Source organism: Podarcis muralis, chromosome 14, assembly GCF_964188315.1.
Source record: "Podarcis muralis chromosome 14, rPodMur119.hap1.1, whole genome shotgun sequence".
NCBI classification, from domain to species: domain Eukaryota; kingdom Metazoa; phylum Chordata; class Lepidosauria; order Squamata; family Lacertidae; genus Podarcis; species Podarcis muralis.
The window spans coordinates 18,808,307-18,827,652 of NC_135668.1; the positions used below are offsets into that span (position 1 = coordinate 18,808,307).

The following is a 19,346-nucleotide window of genomic DNA, read 5'->3' on the forward strand; positions in this document are numbered from 1 at the left end:
GAATAAATAGGACAAGATTCAGAAATGGAAAAGAGAGAGAGAGAATTATTGGCTGCTGGGAAATTATAGACTTGGGCACTTGGTGAAAGTTACAGAATCGAGAATGCTTAATAAGACGACAAAAAACCACTCTTATCTATCGTTTGGTGGAAAAGCAGCCATTAACCTCACAGTGGCTGCCAGCTCCTATGTCGCTGCCAGCTTTCCAGTGCTACATTTCCACCCGCCGTGACCTAGGAGGCAGCCTTTTGAGACACACATAGTTTGAAGTTTTCATTAGCTTCTGTCAGATTCTTCCAGGCATACATTTCAAGTTGCAAAAAAGTAGGCCATTTCCCCTCCTGCCAACCCCCCCCCCCCCCCGCAGCAAACTCTTGCTCCATCACCCACCTCTCGTTTATAGTCGTTTCAACATAATTGGTTACGGTGCTGGCAGCCTTTGAAACAGCGGCTGCATCAACATGCTGCCGGCTCACAACTGCGCCCGAGCATGCGTCTAGAACAAGGAAAAGTATCCCCTGGCCATGGAACAAGAAAAGGTCGTCGTTGACCTGCAACACAGAAAAGGGCAGAGTTAGCTGCAGGCAGTCTGTATGCAAATATCAAAAGGTCCTATGTGGCAGTTTCCAGTCTACAGATGGAACTTAACTAAGCTAAGCTCTTGTCAAATGCAAGGAACAGTCTGGGAAATTTGTGTGTTGCAATGGTACCTCGGTTTAAGAACGATTCGGTTTACAAACTCCACACAACCGGAAATAGTGTCCCGGTTTGAGAACTTTACCTCAGTCTAAGAACAGAATCCGAATGGTGGAAGGGCACCGGTGACGGGAGGCCTCATTAGGGAGGTTTAAGAACAGACTTCCGGAACGGATTAAGTTCATAAACCGAGGTACCACTGTATTTCACTTTATCCCACCCTTTTCGCAAAGGGATGAGGGCATCCTAGAACAAGGACTGAGAACCCCTCCAGAAGTCGCTGGACTACAACTCCCATCATCCCCAACCACTGGTGATGGGGGCGTGCGCACTGAGTCTATCATCATTAGCCAGGCCACAGATGGCCCATCTCTGGTGCACATCAGACCCCACCCATTTATCCTTCCAGCCATCTTGGTGATGGTGGGGTTATATCATCCAAAGCTAGTTTGAAGTCCATATCGTGATATCGGTTTCATAATTTTTGACCTGGCAATGTATCGCGAATCGTGTGTGCGATGCAAAAATCACAACAGAATAAAAAAAAAATCCTTCCAGTAGCACCTTAGAGACCAACTAAGTTTGTTATTGGTATGAGCTTTTGTGTGCATGCACACTTCTTCAGATACACTTCTTTGTATCTGAAGAAGTGTGCATGCACACAAAAGCTAGACAAAGAAATAACAACTGCACACTTCTCCCAGGCCTGAATATGACCCTCTAAACGACTATAACCTTCTGCCTCTTACTGTAATGCATTTGGTAAAGCTGCTGTGCCTATTTGCACATACCTTAATAAAAGCCGCCTTTGAGTAGTTCTCCAGGTCTGCTCTTCTGACAGACTGGATTTGGATCCGAAGGTATCTAACCGAAGGTGTACTAGTAATAGCAACCTGCAATTATAAAGGAAGAATTGCCACCTCAGATTAAACACACGACATTAATTGCCTTGGGATGTTACAGTGTGAAACCCTGCAAGCTCCCAGATGTTGTTGGGCAAGGACCCCCATCACCTCCCCCCCCCAACCATTGGGCTATGCTGACTGGGGTTGGCAGGAGTCATCACCAAGGATTAAGATAAATCAAGAATTGCCACCTCAGATTAAACACACGACATTAATTGCCTTGGGATGTTACAGTGTGAAACCCTGCAAGCTCCCAGATGTTGTTGGGCAAGGACCCCCATCACCTCCCCCCCCCCAACCATTGGGCTATGCTGACTGGGGTTGGCAGGAGTCATCACCAAGGATTAAGATAAAGGATTAAGATAAATCAAGACCGCTGAAAGCTACCTTGAGCCTGAGAGACAGACAAATTTCAGGGAGAGTAACTGCCTCACCAGCCAACAGCTGGAAACAAATTGTTTTATTTTTGAATGAAAGTACTTATGTGATGTTCCTCTTGTAAAATATCAAGGCAGTATGCAATAATATAAAAACCATTTAAAGCAGTGGAGAACAGTGAATGGCTACTCTAGAAAAGGCTGAACACAGGCCTAGCTGCAAAAATAAAATAAAATACTTCCAAGTGTGCACATGACTTGACCCAAATAATTCTCCCTCACAGAGCTACAATGCCCATCACCAAACTAAAGCTCTCAGAATTCTTGGGAGCGGGATAGGGTGTTCTTTAAATGTGCTTTAAGTGTGGTTTACATGCATGGTGTGTACTCAGCTCAAGATACAGCCCTTGGAGGTCAACCTGCAGCAAAATGGCACACTGTGGAGTACAGTCATACCTCGGGTTACAGACACTTCAGGTTGCGTTTTCTCGGGTTACGGACCTGCCGAAACCCGGAAGTACCAGAACAGGTTACTTCCAGGTTTCACCGGTCGCACATGTGCAGAAGCGCTAAATTGCAACCTGCGCATGCGCTAACGCACCGCTGCTGGTTGTGAACGTGCATCTTGCACGGATCACGTTCGCAACCTTAGCATCCACCATATTCCTGTTCAGGGGTCCAGACAATCATGGACTTTCCCAAGATACTCCATCCTATTCTCTCCCCCTTGTTTTGTATCTGCTGCCCTCTCCCTCAACTGTCAATGCCATTGAGCATGCTCAGTCCTCTTTACCCCTATTTGAGAGTTCTCCCTCCTCAGCATTTTTATCTTTTTGTGCTTCTGCAAATCGCTTGGGGTTCCCCCAAAGGCTGTGGATACCTCCCCCTCCTGTATGCCATTTTGGCTACAAGAGGATTCGCGCCGAGAGAAAATGCATTTGCTATTAGTTCATGGGATGGAATGCCTGTGGTCAGGGTGACGACCTCATTCACAGTTGCTGGGAGACTTCAAGAGAAAACAGCTCGGTTCAAAAGGTTGGCAGACCACATGCAACAGCCTGCAGGGGTGTGTGTATAACAGAACAGCCCCACCCACCCCCAAAATGCTTGCAACCAAGCAAAGGATCACATAGAGGCACTGGTTTTATGAACCGGTTGCCTCTGCACAATAGTTATACCGCACGTATGACAGTATCTGCATATATACTCTGGCGCATATGGAGGAACCAAGTTTACAGACTCCTGGAAAATTTGTCAGCAAGCTCTAGGGACGCATACAAGGATATGCATGGGATTCACAGAGTGTTGGGGGCAGGCCAATAGGGGCATTTGTTGTCTGGCTCCCTCATGCAAGTCCCCCTCCCCAATATCAGCATAGGAGGCACAACACTAGGTCTTTCAAATGACCCAACGTGGCAATTATATTCCCAAAAATGAAGTCAGAGGGTACATCATTCTGCAGATGGTTTAAGAGTAGCAATTTTGCACAACTGCAATTTGGGACACTCATGGCAGCCGCAGAGCACACTGTTTCCCTGTAGGGCAGGGGTGGGCGCCGTTTTTCTCTCACGGGCGGCATTCCTTCAAGGATGATCCGTCAGGGGTCGAATGCCAACCACAGACAGGGCTGAGCCCAGTAGTGGGTGAGCCCACCTTCTCTCTCTCTGGCTGCATACACAACTATACCATTAGAGCACACTGGAAGCACATTCTCTCCCTCAAAGAATTTTGGGTACTGTTATTTGCCCCACAGAGAGGGGTTACAATTCCCAGCCAGTGGCGGAGCTTCATGCTCCGGAACCAGGGGTGAGAGAGCAGGTCTGGTCTGGCGCGCATCCTGGGGGCATGGTGCGCCGCCTGCGGGGGTGTGGCACCCAGTGCGGGTGCGGGGCAGCCGTGACGGCACCCCACAGGGGTTGCGCTGCCGGGGGCGGCACACTCCCCCCGCACTCCTCTTCCTCCGCCAGTGTTCCCAGCAACCCTTAAACTACAGTGCCCAGAATTCTTTGAGGAAGGATGTTCTTTCAAGGCACAGTGTGTACACAGACAAAGCCTGCTGTTTCTTTTTCTGCCTCAAGCCCCTTTCCTCCCCACCTAGAGATCTAAACTGATCACTTGCAGAGAGCTTTTTGAAATCAGGCCGAGGGTCACGGGGTACCCATAGGAGACCACTGGATCAACCCCCCACCACCATGTCTCTAGCTAATAGGGCTTACGGAAAAGGCCTCAGCACAAGGCGAGGAAGGGGAAAACCAAGGACCAGTTTGACTCTGGATAATCATCAGTCTGCCATAGCAATGGGAGATCCTGCCTTTCAAGCAACGAACTCTGAGATGCGGGACGGGGGAGAAAATGACAAAAGCAGAAAGGCTAAGAAATATCTCTGATGATTGTAGCAAGCTAAGGATCAATACAAGAATGATATTCTGTAATTACCACCTTGGGTTGTTTTCACAAGTGTAAGGTGCAGGGAGGAGAGAGCAATATTTTAACAATTTGTCAACTCTGAGTGATAACTGTAAATACAATTACTTGCAGGATTTCCTGACCCCCTTATGTGCTCACTTGACTTCTTTGATATGTGGAGCTGGCACTCTTACAGGTGCCATATATTACTTGTCCCGCACTTGTAAGAAATTAATTTTTTTTAAAGGGTGGCAGCATCTACACTTTGGAACCCCCTTCCTATTGACACTGGAAAGACGTCCTCATTATGCATGTTCAAAACCTGCTTAAAATAATTTTGTTCAGGCAAGCCTATCCACATAGATGTTGAAGTGATTTAATCTTCTTTTTTTACAGTTAATTTTTATTATTGTAAAATGTTTTTAACTGACAGTTCCAATTATTTCTTGTAAATTTAGTTCAATAAATAAAAGGTTCTAGGAATAACAGGAGCTTGCTCGGATTAGCATGAGGAGATTAGCTGTACTGCATTATTGAATCAGAAGAACTGTTAATTGCCTGGGACTCAAGTTTCCAAAGGAATTTTAATTACATTTGCTAAGAGCTAGCAAGCAAGGTATTTTCCACAGATTATATATTTAGGATGCACTTGCAATTCTTCTGTATAAAATACAGTTCTCATGGGCTGTTGTCTGGCTACAGCAAAGGGAAATTACCCATGTGCAATAGAGAAAGGAAAGTATAGTTTGCACAACTATTCTATAAATTATTAAAAAAAACACCTTTCAGTAATATTCAGGATGAAATTACAGGGATTGGAGCCCAGGAGAGTGGCATCGGACAACATATCCCTGCACTTCGCAGTTGGGGCACTGCTAAGGGTGACACATGCCCCCAAAGTGTCCTTGGTACGTACTAGATGCCAGGCTTTTAGTGTTGCACCTCCAGCCCTCTGGAATCAGTTACGAACTGAAATTAGACAAGCACCTCATATTTTGACATTTAGGCTGCTATTGAAGACATTTGTTTAAGAAGGCTGCTACTGAAGGTTGACCCAGTCATTTTATGAAAAAACAAACAAAAGTTCAACAATTGTAGAAATGGTTTTGTGGCTTTTTCTTTACTGAGTCAGTCCTCTTTTGCATCTTATCTTATTTTACTTCAAACCGCTTCAGTAGCCTTTGGTTACTGTCTGCTCAGTTCAAGTGCTGCTAAGTCTCGAAGGAAAACTTACCCTCCCTTTTACTGGTTTTGCATCTTGAACCAGGACTTGGGATTGGTCAGCCCTTACTATGGAAGACTGTTCTCTAAAGTAGGACACAGGGTCTCCTATACAGTGGTACCTCTGGTTGTGAACGGGATTCGTTCCGGAGGCCCGTTCGCAACATGTAAAGAGCGCAACCCGCAACGACGCATCTGCACACACACGGGTTGTGATTCGCCACTTCTGCGCATGCACGTGACATCATTTTGTGCTTCTGTGCATGCGTGAGCGACAAAACCCAGAAGCGGCGAATCGCAACCCGCGCGTGTGCAGACACGCCACTGCGGGTTGCACTTTTTTCATGTTGCGAATGGGCCTCCGGAATGGATCCAGTTTGCAACCGGAGGTACCACTGTATAGGGGACCCTTTGTCCTACAGAAGCGGCGAAACCTTTCTGGTATTTCCGGGTTGCCGCAGGACGTAACCTGAAAGAACGTAACATGAAGTGGACGTAACATGAGGTATAACTGTACTAGACTGCTATACTGAGGCCCCAGCTTAAGAGCCAGGTATTTTGGTCAGAATGGGCCTCAAAGTGAGGGAAGAAGAAGAAGAAGAAGAAGAAGAAGAAGAAGAAGAAGAAGAAGAAGAAGAGGAGGAGGAGGAGGAGGAGGAGGAGGAGTTTGGATTTGATATCCCGCCTTTCACTCCCTTTAAGGAGTCTCAAAGCGGCTAACATTCTCCTTCCCCTTCCTCCCCCACAACAAGCACTCTGTGAGGTGAGTGGGGCTGAGAGACTTCAGAGAAGTGTGACTGGCCCAAGGTCACCCAGCAGCTGCATGTGGAGGAGCGGAGACGCGAACCCGGTTCCCCAGATTATGAGACTACCGCTCTTAACCACTACACCACACTGGCTCTCCAGTGGGGACAATGGAGGGAGGGACAATGGGAACCAGGGACCTCTCCCCAAGAATTCCCATAGAACACCTATCCTTGTCCCAATTCCCCCAATGAAAGAAGAACTCTATACTGTACCCAAGGAGCCCCGCATTGACTGCAAGGCACAGCCTGGTGCTGAATTCTTGCGGGCTGTGAAGCTTTCCTTCCGATGTCTTTTTCCAAAAAGGGATTAGGAGCACAACTCCAGGGACGTCCCGCGGGCATCGAGGCTGTTATCTTAAGGCGTTCGCAGCCACGTTGAGAGCAGTAGCTGTGGCCCTTCCGAATTTCATGTGCTTGAAGTTGGACAAAGAGATACCTATTAATATGAAGAGCATGACAAAGGGGGGAAATTGAGCCACAGTTGCTAGTCAAGTTCACACATCACACTAAACTGTATGCTCACCGTATGGTTTAGTGTGAATGAGCAGCAGTGTGCTGTTGCAATGCAACTCAGAGTTCCTGCAGCACTCCTCCTCCACTCCTGTGGCTGACTCAGTGTAGACAAAACAAACCTGAATCTGGTTTGCTGCATCATCTTGAACCTAGGTTTCCCCCTTAGTGAGCTCATGGTAGAAGCAAAATTAAAACCCAGAGACTTTCCAGTTTGAAACTCCTTCTCTTAGCGATACATAGGAGGAAGCTTCCTTCCCTATAGACCAGCCTAGGGATTAAGATCAGCAGTAAGTTCAGGTTGGAGGGCAAAGCACACAGTAGTTTATGCCAGGGCCTTCTCAGTGATGGCTCCAAAAATGTGGCACTCCCTCCTCATAGAGAGACACCTGGCACCACCTCTTTTCAGCTCCTGCTGGCTGCTGAAGATGCACCTCTTTATCTCGACCCTTAAAAATCGAAGAATTGATTTCAGTGCCCTTGCTGTAAAGTGTTGTATGGGCGACTGATTTGGGGATTATGGTTGGGGTTTGTGTTTCGTTTTCATGTGCTGTAACCTGCCATGAGACCTTTTGGTGAAGGATGAGTAAGATAATGATAATTTAATACTATTTAAAAAAACATCACTTATTGATTTAAAGCAATTAATAGTGTTATCGATTATTATCGTGTATTAAGATGAAAAGATTAAAAAAGTGAGAGGAAGATTCACTCTCAACATAAGCTCAAAAAAAAAATCTCACCTGGTTCTGTTAACCTAAAAAAAAAAGAAACCAGCCGTAATTTGCCTGCTACTTAGTAAACTTGCTGAACCCTGGGATTCCATTCAGGCCACAGCCAAAATAAATAAAAATAATAATCAAATCCATGTGCTGAGCTCTTAAGGACAACAGATGACACGTCCTCATAAATAACTGCAACTAGTAAAATCCACACGCTGGTAAACAACAAGTTTACATAATTTGGGATAACGCGACATACAGTTCTACAAGGAAGGACTAGGCAAAAACAAGCATTTCCCAATTCTCATTGTGAAAGGCGCAGGTACAAGAGAGTCCTTTCCGATCTGGGACATGCAATGCACTCCAAGCCTTGATGGGTCAATGGTGTTGTGTCTAAACATAGAACTCAAGGTTCTATTTTTAACTCGGCATTCATAAATCGAACGCAGCCTCCGTGGTCAGAGTGAAGCAACACAGATGCAGAAAATACATTTTTGAACACGGTGTACATTTGCCCTTTAAAAAAACCCCCCCAAACCCTACTTCAGCAGATGATTCTATTGTCTCCCCTCCAGTCACAGTGGGCTTAAAAATAAAAATTTAACTACAAGCATGTGGTTTACACTGTGGACCAAACATATGTAGTTGTTACTATTATTAGTAAGCTTCTTTATTATTGATACCAGAGAAGCACCAAAAGTTCATAGCTGAGCTTGGGGACACATAAATAAACACATGTGCAGCACATAGGCCATGATAGCACTGGGGCCGTACGGAAAGCACAGTAACTCTGTGGTACATCACATGCTATGCTTACATAGCATCTCCAGATAGGCATGGAAGAAATCCCTGTTTGGCAGCCTATGTGTGGACAATATTGAGGCAGGCAGACCAATGGTCTGAGTTGGCATAAGCCACCTTAGTGTGTCCTGTGCTAAAGTAAAGGTACCCCTGCCCGTACGGGCCAGTCGTGTCCGACTCTAGGGTTGTGCGCCCATCTCACTTAAGAGGCCGGGGGCCAGCGCTGTCCGGAGACACTTCCGGGTCACGTGGCTAACGTGACGAAGCTGCTCTGGCGAGCCAGCACCAGCGCAGCGCACAGAAACGCCGTTTACCTTCCCGCTATAAAGCGGTACCTATTTATCTACTTGCACTTCGGGGTGCTTTCGAACTGCTAGGTGGGCAGGAGCTGGGACCGAACGACGGGAGCTCACCCCACCGCGGGGATTCGAACCGCCGACCATGCGATCGGCAAGTCCTAGGCACTGACGTTTTACCCACAGCGCCACCCGCGTCCCGGGATGTCCTATGCTAGCCCAGAGCTAATACAGGCTTATTAGCAGAATAACTAGGGGTCAGCAACCTTTTTCAGCAGGGGGCCGGTCCACTGTCCCCCAGACCTTGTGGTGGCTGGACTATAATTTGAAAGAAAGAAAGAAAGAAAGAAAGAAAGAAAGAAAGAAAGAAAGAAAGAAAGAAAGAATTCCTATGCCCCACAAATAACCCAGAGATGCATTTTAAATAAAAGGACACATTCTACTCATGTAAAGACATGCTGATTCCTGGACCATCCACGGGCCAGATTTAGAAGGTGGTTGGCCCGGATCCGGCCCCCGTGCCTTAGTTTGCCTACCCATGTACTAATCCTTATTGCATGCACCATCACCAAGACAGTTAAAATATATATGAAAAACGCGATCTTCTGTCACACTTTAGCAGGGACAAGAATGAGCTCCCAGCCTACACAAAATAGGAGCATGCATGGCTTTTAATGTATTGAGTCTGTCGATTGCTCTGGGCTTTCAGTGCATAGAAGGGATTTCTCTGCTACCAACAGATTCTCCACCAATGCAAATGGAGAAGACCACCCATGCGGGAGTTCCTGACACACAGGCCCCTGAAAGTGATGCGGGGCAATAGGGCACACAAGTTTGCCTGTGAACCATGGCCCATTGGTGTTAGAGATTGACCTGATACATCTGTGCTCTTTAGGGAAGGGCGATGGCTCAGGGGTGGAACTTGTGCTGTGTATGCAAAAGGTTCCCTGGCAACTCCAGGTAGGACTGGCAGAGCTATCTGAAACCATGGAGAGGACCAACAGGCTGACTCGGTATAAGGCAGCTTATGTTCTTTTCTTTATGTTTTCTCAGATGACAGGGATTAGGTGCATGCAATACAGGTCTTTGCAGCTCACTGGCAGCACTGACGGCAAAGGAAAAGGTGCCAGGTAGACCGGATCACTCACCCTGATGTGTTGTCGAAATAAAAGAGCCGTTCATCGGTCCCATTCAACACACTATGGTGGGATGAGGCTGCCTGGTAGCGCATTACGCTGTGCGCTCTCCCCGTCTGCCGCTGGTAAATGTCCCCCACCACAGTGAAGGCTGTTCCCTTTGGGTAACACAAAGCAACATGGAGCCAGTCTCCCCTGGTGGCAAAAGAAAAGAAGGTTAAACATGTACACCAGAGAAAATGTTTCTCATCTTTCAAGAAACTGGCTTCAAGCTGAGAGATCTATCTTCAAGGGGGGTTGGGGTGGACCATGAATGTGCCTTGCAATCCCCAACCCAGCCCTTTCTCTCGCACGCCATGAAAGATTCACATCTGCTGCTGGTTATTATTACTGGACTGGCAGAACATCCAGGGAAGCTGAAAGGAAAAGGCTCCTTTGGTTCTTCAGGCGCCTGGATTAGGCCTCAGACAGTTGCCTCAGGACTGCTTTGCAATGACTGGCGTCTCATAAATTGTGACGAGCAAATAGATTTGTTATGAGAACTGAGCGTCTGGGAGCATCGGGGAAGAGGCCTTAGCTCAGGGGTAGATCATCTGCTTTGAATACAGGTAGACCTGGGAGAGAAGCTTGTTTTGGAAACCCTGAAGAAATAGCATCAGGGTAGACAATACTGAGCTGCAGTCTGACGCAGTAGAAGGCAGCTTCCTATGTTCCTAAGCCTCCAATAGATATTTCCTCCACCTACCGTGAAAGAAGGTGGCAGGTGGGAGGGTCCCCCATGTTGTTAACAATAATATGGTGAATTCAGTTTATGGGCCTGTGAAACTTCCTATCAACTGAGATTAGACAGGTATCCTCCTTGCTGAAGTTCAGGTACATGGCTAATAATTTCTTGTATAAGCAGGCATTTAAAGGCAGTGTTCAGTTTTATAATTTTTTTCTGGGGCTTTTTTATGCACCCTACTTAGAAATCTGAATGACTCAAGCAGCATATTAATATGTTAAATAAATATATCCTGTAGAATTCAAATACAAAACCCAGTGCCCTGCAGATGAAAAAGATTGCCTATCAGGAATAAGTGCTTTCAGCCAGCCTTCTCCTCATGCTAGCTTTCCAATCACATGGACATCGTTTTGGAGAATTCACCAGGCATGGTGTCATCCATAAAATATGGTGCCATAAGCCTTTTTGTTCTTGTTAGGACCATTTGAATGCTCTGTGGTTTAAAGTAAAAGGCATATGATTTGGATAAAAGCTCACAAAACACTGGAACAAAATGTACGATGGTGAATTTGTCATGGCACTCTTCACGGTTAGTGTTCAAATAGGCCTCAGTTCAATTCACCACGAAGCCACAAGTGGTTTCAAACGTCACCTTCATATATAAACTCCTGTCTCCCAAAATGGCAGCCATCTTTCTGATGACAGCCATACAAGGAGAGACAGAGAAGATCAACCTTGAGGCCCTACACTCCTCTTCATCCTCTCTGTATTAGTTTGAGCATCACCATGGCTACACGGGCAAGCAAGGTGCAAACCCTATATTAGGCCAGGGCCAACAACCAAGCTATTAAAGGAAACAGCTCAGAGAAAACTCAAAACAGTGAAACCTTCCCAACAAATGTCTTCCTGGAATTCATGCAACCTGAAGAAGTCTTGCCAGAAAGAACATGTTCGGGCCTGGTCACAATTTTTTAAAAAAAACACACACACAAACCAAGATCACTTGGGTAGTTTCTTGACCCATATTCCATTTTCAAAAACTGTGACTCACTGATGCTATGTGTGCATTCTGGTTTACAGAGACAGAGAGGGAAATGTCACATTGTTGTTTTGCCTTAATGATACATTATTCTCCCAAAATTTGTATGTTTCACCAATTGTCTCTTTGGAGAATCTGTATTTTTAAGTATATGGTCCTATTCTGGTATTCCTATTTCGACTTTCGAGGAAATGTCTTTAAAATGTTGTGAGTGGCTGGGTTTAGACCGACAGCTTGCTGCAATGGTGGCTCTGAATTACAGATGTACGTGTATGTACATCCCTATTCACATTTAGGCAATCCAATAAGGCTCACATGTGCATAGCAATATATAAATGCTTATTCATTCAAATGCCCCTTAGTGGGGGACACTACCACCACCCCGGACTTAGTGTCCCTATTCTGGGGCATTATGGGAAAACAAAATGGAGGTTAACCGACTCGGCCACCCAGCATGGAAAGTCCAGGGCAAGTGTCTTACATCTGCCTTGCTGAAGTGAGGCTTAAGCTTTTTGTTATTTATTCAATTTATTAGTTGCTTGCTACATGAAGGCTTCATATACATCATACGTTTAAATCACATTCCCCCAAAAATAATACTGGGAACTGTAGTTTGTTAAGGGTACTGGGAAATGTAGCTCTGTGTAGGGTAAACTCCAGTTCTGATTGTTAATAGTAATAATAATAAGTGGGGAAGGGGGGTGCTTTAAATGTATGGTGTGTACACAGTCAAGAGTCTCTAAATGAGTTACAAAATGTGGGACTTTTTTTAAAAGCATAACATAAAATTGGTGGGAATTGTTGTTATCAGTGGCAGAATAAGAACACAGGAAGAACCTGTTTGATCAGGCCAACAACCCATCCAGCCCAGCCTTCTGTTTTCACAATGGCAACCCAGATGCTCGCGGAAAATAATAATAAACCCTTTATTGTCACTACACCACCTGTGTGCAGTGAAATTAAACGACCCCCCCCCCCATACACTCAGTCTTGTTCGAGCTCTGTGTGCTTGTCGGAAGTCAATTGCACCACTATTTTTTCCCATTCAGCAGCCCAACAGCCCATGGATAAAAACTGTTCTTTAACCTGTTGGTGCAGCTAACTATATTTCGGTATTTCCTGCCCGAAGGTAGGAGATTAAAGAGGTGCTGGCCAGGGTGTGAGTCGTCCCTAAGAATTTTCCTCACTTTCCTGAGGCAGCGGTCTCCCGCGATGTCATCTAGCAAACTCCAGGGACAGCACATGATATCATGTGCTGTATTCACCACCCTCTATAGGGACTTCCTGTCCGTGGCAGTCAAACCAGCGTACCACACTGTAATACAGTATGAAAGGACACTTTCCATTGTGGCCCGGTAGAAGGAGATCATCAATTTTTGTTTGACATTGTTCTTTTGCAAGACCCTGAGGAGATGGAGTCTCTGTTGGGCCTTCCTAACCACCAGGGTTATATTGATTTTCCAAGTGAGGTCTTCACTAAGGTAAACTCCCAGGAATTTAAAGGAAGAGACTTTCTCCACAGAGCCCCCCCTGATATACAATGGGGCTAGTTCCCCTCTCTTCCTCCGAAAGTCCAACACCATCTCCTTTGTCTTGCTGATATTTAGGTGCAAGTTGTTCTCTAGGCACCATGTGGAGACTTTTTGAACCTCCTCCCTATACGCTGATGCAGCTCCATCTGTAATTAGACCCATTATGATGGTATCATCTGCAAACTTAATAATTGCAGTGAATGGGTCAGATGAAAAGCAGGACACAAGCATAATTGCGCTCTCCTCGCCTGCGATTTCCAGCAGCTAGCATTCAGAAGCATTACTGGCCCTGACCAGGGAGGCAAGATATAGTGCAGGAACCATCAGATCGAATACACCAGACAGGCACAGAATCAGCACACATCTGTGGGCAACTGTTCTGGTGCCAGCATTGTCCAGCCCGGAGGCCTTCTGTATTAGATGGATGGGTCTCAGCGCTTCTCCACTTTTAATTATCCACAGTGCTCCCAATGTACGTAGCACTGCTTCAAGGCACCGTGGAACATTTAAACAGTTTCAAGTTGCCTGGCACCTGCTGCAATATCGCTACCGTCCACCAACCCTGCCTAGCTACATTCAGAGCCACCAGGAGCAGAGAGTGCTTTGCTGAGGGCTTTCTGAAACCTTCAGCTGGCCTTGTCACCATCTCTGTCTCTGCGTACTAGATGAAATATTGCTGCATCTAATGGAAAATATGCTCTCTTTTGCAAGCCTCCCTCGTATTAATTTTTGTTAAAAACAACAACACCACGGCAGGAAAATCAGCAAATCTTAGGAAGAGACTGCCGGAATTCAAATAAACAAAGGGAGGGGGCCATGATTTGCTCAACATGTAGCACAAAGTCGTCTTACCTCTACCCTATACTTTCTTTGCCAAAATATCCATTATTGTGGGGTCATTCTCTGTGCATATTTGGGCTTCTTCTTCCTTCCCCCCTTTTTTTGTACACCACCACTTACTACTTCTAAAATTGGTCATGAAAAACAGTCTCTTGAAAGCAAACTGGATTTTCAGAGTCACTCCCCCCTCTTCTGTCCCCATCAAAATCAACCCCCCCCCCACCGCCCCCGGTCAGTCAACTCACTTTGGCCAAACAGCTTGTAATAATTGCAATGGGAAATGTGTCCACAGATTCTTCACTCAGCCTGTTGTTTTACCCCACACTCTTCCACGTTCTGTACAGATTCTATTTTTATTTAACACTTCTCCTTCGGATGGCAACATCCAAAATGTTGTAATGCTGCGAAGCTACTGCCAAATTCCCTGAACTTGAGAACGTTACGGTAGTCCTAGCTTCAGGAACTCAGTGAGCTTAAGATAACGCAACTTAGGAAAAAAACCTTTCTTATAACAACAAGGGAATGGAATGGAATGGAGTCATTCTCAAAAAGAAAGAAAAGAACAGAGCAGTTGCGTCTGCAAATTTCTCCATTTGCAGTAAATTCACAACCGAAATGGCCTTTTTTTAAACGAACAAATACCTAGAGGGCACTGTTTGATGTAAGCTGCAATGGACAACAGAAGGTCTATGAATCTGAATTTGGTTTCCAAAGCCTAGAACAACTTGTCCTTAATTCTTTCTCCCTTGTAAAATATGATAGATCTGTTGACCTACTACGCAGGATGATGGAAAACCCAGGAATCAAACAGATCACGAAGGCCTGACTGGCGCTTCCCCTGCTGCTAATGCAACCTAAATTCATGTTTTGTACTATTTGTGTTTCCAAACTCATATTCGTTTGCCTCCATTTGGTGGCCAGTAATTCAGGACTGGGAGTTCTTAGGAGACCCCTAGTCGCCGAGTTATAATTCGCCGAGTGGTTTAACAATCCATCCCTCTTCTCAAGGAACTTGGGAATTGCAGCTCTGTACAGGGGGTGGCGCTGTGAGTTAGACCACAGAGCCTAGGACTTGCCGACCAGAAGGTTGGCGGTTTGAATCCCCGTGACGGGGTGAGCTCCCTTTGCTCGGTCCCAGCTCCTGCCAACCTAGCAGTTCGAAAGCACATCAAAGTGCAAGTAGATAAATAGGTACCTCTCCGGCGGGAAGGTAAACAGCGTTTCCGTGCACTGCTCTGGTTTGCCAGAAGTGACTTAGTCCTGCTGGCCACATGACCTGGAAGCTGTACGCCGGCTCCCTCGGCCAATAAAGCGAGATGAGCGCTGCAACCCCGGAGTCGTCCGCGACTGGACCTAATGGTCAGGGGTCCCTTTACCTTTCCCTTTACTGGGAACTGGGCAGAAAATTGCCAACAATTAAGAGGATTTATCCAGGAGTATGTGACAAGATACAAAGGGACAAGGGGACAAGAGGACGCGGGTGGCGCTGTGGGTAAAACCTCAGTGCCTAGGACTTGCCGATTGTATGGTCAGCGGTTCGAATCCCCGCGGCGGGGTGAGCTCCCGTCTTCCGGTCCCAGCTCCTGCCCACCTAGCAGTTCGAAAGCACACTTAAGTGCAAGTAGATAAATAGGTACCGCTTTATAGCAGGAAGGTAAACGGCGTTTCCGTGTGCTGCGCTGGTCTGGCTCGCCAGAGCAGCTTCGTCACACTGGCCACGTGACCCGGAAGTGTCTTCGGACAGCACTGGCTCCCGGCCTCTTAAGTGAGATGGGCGCACAACCCTAGAGTCGGACACGACTGGCCCGTACGGACAGGGGTACCTTTACCTTTATGTGACAAGATTGCCGGGGGTTTACCCCCTACTTGCTTCATTCCTACACCTTTAAACAATAGTCTGACCAATAGAAGGCTTTTCCCATCACATTTCCATGGCCGGAAAAGCCTTACTACCAAGACGTCTGCCTGAATGGCAGCTGTTAAAGCCATATGAGCAAGGCCAGAAGTTTTTAAAGAAAGGTGGCAAACCATATTAGTAATCAAAAGACAGATTGCCTGTTTAAGTTGATGGTGCGTCCACTGAAATGAAACTAAACTTAAGTAGAAATCAAGCAAAGATAAGGAAAGATATCTGTTTACTGTCTGTTCTAGCAATATGGTTCAGTTCACTTGACCATCAGGGTTTTATTTTCTTTGGCTTTTTATTATCAGAAATATATTTACTTCTCTGCCTTCCATTCCAAATATTTGCCTTTGAAGAAGCAAGGCTGAATATTAACCACTGCAAAGTTACCAAATAGCACAGCGACATGAAACATCTCCAAAAGTGGTGTTAAACTTTAAAAAAAATCCAGTGACAAGAATTTCAACTCTACAGATTCTCTCCCACCATCACTGCCATCCAACAATCCAAACCGTGTGCTTCAGATTATATATATATATATATATATATATATATATATATATATATATATATCTGTTTACATCCTCCTGGTAATGATTGACAAGTTAGACCTAGTGGCTGTTTTGTGGTGTTTAATTGCAGTGTTGACATTTGCAGGGTTTGGCATGCCTGAGTGAAACACACACACACACACCTGGTGTAATGTTAAAAAATAGAGCTCTCTTTGGAAGGAAGCACAAAAAGGTTGTAATAGTCAAGAGCAGTGATGCTCAAGGATTCCATCATGGCATTTTAAAGCAAACCAACCCAACTTCCCAAAGCAACTCAAGAATTGGAACGCAGGTGTCCTTGAGTCCTTGCTTCAAAAACTGTGCCAAACATGCATAGGAAAAAGAAATGCATATTTCAGGATAAAAATCAAATGCAAACAAAAATGTGCATTTTGTGAGAGGGAAATATGTTTAAAATCATGCAAATCTCTATCTGTTGAGGTTTTTTAAAATTGTGAGTTGATACAAAAATGGGATGGAATGGATTGATGAATACATGTAAAATCAACATGCACCAGAAATAGACTGGTCCATCTGCATCCCTAAGAAGGAGACAGACCGAACCATAGGTTCCTCAGATGTCTGCTGACAGCAGTATGAGAACCAAGAATTGCTTATGGTATGAATGCTTGGGTAAGTCCCTCATACTATGGACTTCTAAAGGTTTCATACCAGTTGAACTTGGATTTCTTTCCCTGAGAGAGGAAGGATCCTCTCTAGAGAGAATGCTGGAAAATATCAGGTCCAGATTTTTGGCAGGAACTCACACTGCATTCAGTTTAGCAAAGGGTGCATAGAATTTTCAGGTGGAGAAAGTCCTAAGGGATTGGGAATGACTGTCATGCCAATCTAAGGAATTTACACAGAGAGAATAGGTACAGAGTTGCCTAATGGTCTGGTGGTGGTGGGTCTGCAGATGGAATTGGACTAATTATTTACTCACTTCAAAATTTGGTAACCTGGTCCCACTGAATTTGAGGACTCTCCAGCAGCTCATCCTTTCTGGACAACGACTTCAAAGTCCAGCCAATGACAATAGGAAAAAGAGAAACCACAGTACCTATCACAAGCACAGGACACTTGCCCCACAACATCTCTCATACTTTCTTTTTTTTGTCCACCTCTAGTCAACATAGAAATTGTTGCTGCTGTTCACATCTGCTGTCAAGAATACTGCTGCCCAGAGTACCACAATACAGTGGTACCTTGGGTTACAGACGCTTCAGGTTACAGACTCCACTAACCCAGAAATAGTGCATCAGGTTAAGAACTTTGCTTCAGGATGAGAACAGAAATCGTGCTCTGGTGGCGCGACGGCAGCGGGAGGCCCCATTAGTTAAAGTGGTACTTCAGGTTAAGAACGGACCTCCAGAACGAATTAAGTTCTTAACCCGAGGTACCACTGTATATTATTTTGAGGCAATAAGGGAGATCAGCAGCTGATGTGCCCTTTCCCAAACTGACCTCTATCCCCACTCCAATGGGGATACCACCAGAAGTGAAAGGGGAAGGACTCACTTTGAGATATCAATTAAATGTGAGAATCAGCCCTAAGGGTCCACATTTTGTATAGGCAACTACAGATGCAATAGGCACATGTTGACGATGGAACAGACTGTAACCCCAAAGACCTAGTTTTTAACCAAGATTGGCAAAGCTGTAGCTCAGCAATGGAGCTTCTACTTTGTAGGCAGAAGGTTCCAAGTCCAATCCCTGACTTCTCCAGTTAGGAACAGGAGAGACCCAGGTCTAGAACCCTTGAGAGCTGCAACCGGTCAGTAAAGACCAGAGATGAGGTAACTTTCACATTCATAGAGGACTCTCTTTCTTCATGGGCAACCTTCCAGAGGCCACAACTGGGCAGAGCAAAGAACATGACTCATTGTTTTGTAGGCTATGCTGCAGCCATGTGAATGCAAAGGTTTCTTTATGCAATATAAACACCCCACATCCCTCCAGGAAACCAAGAGACATTATCGAGTTCAAGAGCACTTGCAAAAGCACTTCAAGAGGGTGTGGAGTGGGGCTGGGCCCAGGGGTCAGTCCTGAGTGCCAGACATGGAAGCCTGCATTTGACCTCCAAGCCTAAGGTCTCTCTCTACTGAGCTAGATGGACCACTGTTCTGACTTGGTATATAAGGGAGTTTCCTATGTTCCTAAGCAATAGGGTGTCTCCACCGCTAAACCTCTCGGTTGCATCCTTTGCCATTGCTTCCACATCAGCTAGGAAAAGCAAGTCTGCTAATTCTGCCCACAATGGAAGGGGCCAAGCAAAGGGCTTCCAGAAAGAACTTCAGTGTAGGTCGTTTTAGGTGGACCCATCAGCTGAAACACTGATTGGAATCCTAATTGCAAAGCGCATCAAAGCACTCAGCTGCTGATAGTTCTTAAGCTTGCCAAGAGGTTTTTCTGCCCTCCCATCCTCGTCCTCCTCCTCATTTACCCCTCCCCTACCAACTGTAAACACAGAGATGATTGCTCACGAGCCGGGGTGGAGAGAAATAAAATAATTATAGGAGCAGGCATGTTTGCTGCAAGCTTATTCAAGCCTGGTCTATTATCATCTCTCCCCCCCCCCCCCCCGGAACACATCACTGGCAAGGAATTTAATCACTGCATGATTAACAGCTTAGAGAGCAAGAAAGAATAACACTTTAAAAGGAGGGTGTGATCAACAGAGGCGAGCGGGACACATGTTCATGAAGACTGAGCAAGCAGTAGCATTGGCAAAGGCGGAATGAGGCATTCAGCAGATGTGCATGGGTTCGGGGAACGTGCCCCAGACCACAGCTTCTTCCAGCAAATGCCAGGCCCGGGCTGTGGGCAGAGGTTGATTTAAGCACCCGCCTTCCCACCCAGCACTTCAAATGGCAGCTACCAA

At 45.8% G+C, this 19,346-nt stretch overlaps 2 protein-coding genes across 3 annotated transcripts in view; both read right to left on the reverse strand.

Moving 5' to 3' along the window:
• Window positions 1-19,346, reverse strand: part of CEMIP (cell migration inducing hyaluronidase 1) — a 170,641-nt gene that overhangs the window by 104,524 nt on the left and 46,771 nt on the right. The window lies entirely within an intron of this gene.
• LOC114583937 (cell surface hyaluronidase CEMIP2-like) overlaps window positions 1-19,346 on the reverse strand; it is a 78,663-nt gene that overhangs the window by 13,190 nt on the left and 46,127 nt on the right. Inside the window, exons 19-22 of the mRNA XM_077918920.1 lie at window positions 9,889-10,071; window positions 6,625-6,847; window positions 1,488-1,589; window positions 391-551 (exon numbers count right to left, since the gene is read on the reverse strand). Of these exons, the coding sequence (XP_077775046.1) occupies window positions 391-551; window positions 1,488-1,589; window positions 6,625-6,847; window positions 9,889-10,071 (669 nt within the window). The remainder of the gene's footprint in view (window positions 1-390; window positions 552-1,487; window positions 1,590-6,624; window positions 6,848-9,888; window positions 10,072-19,346) is intronic.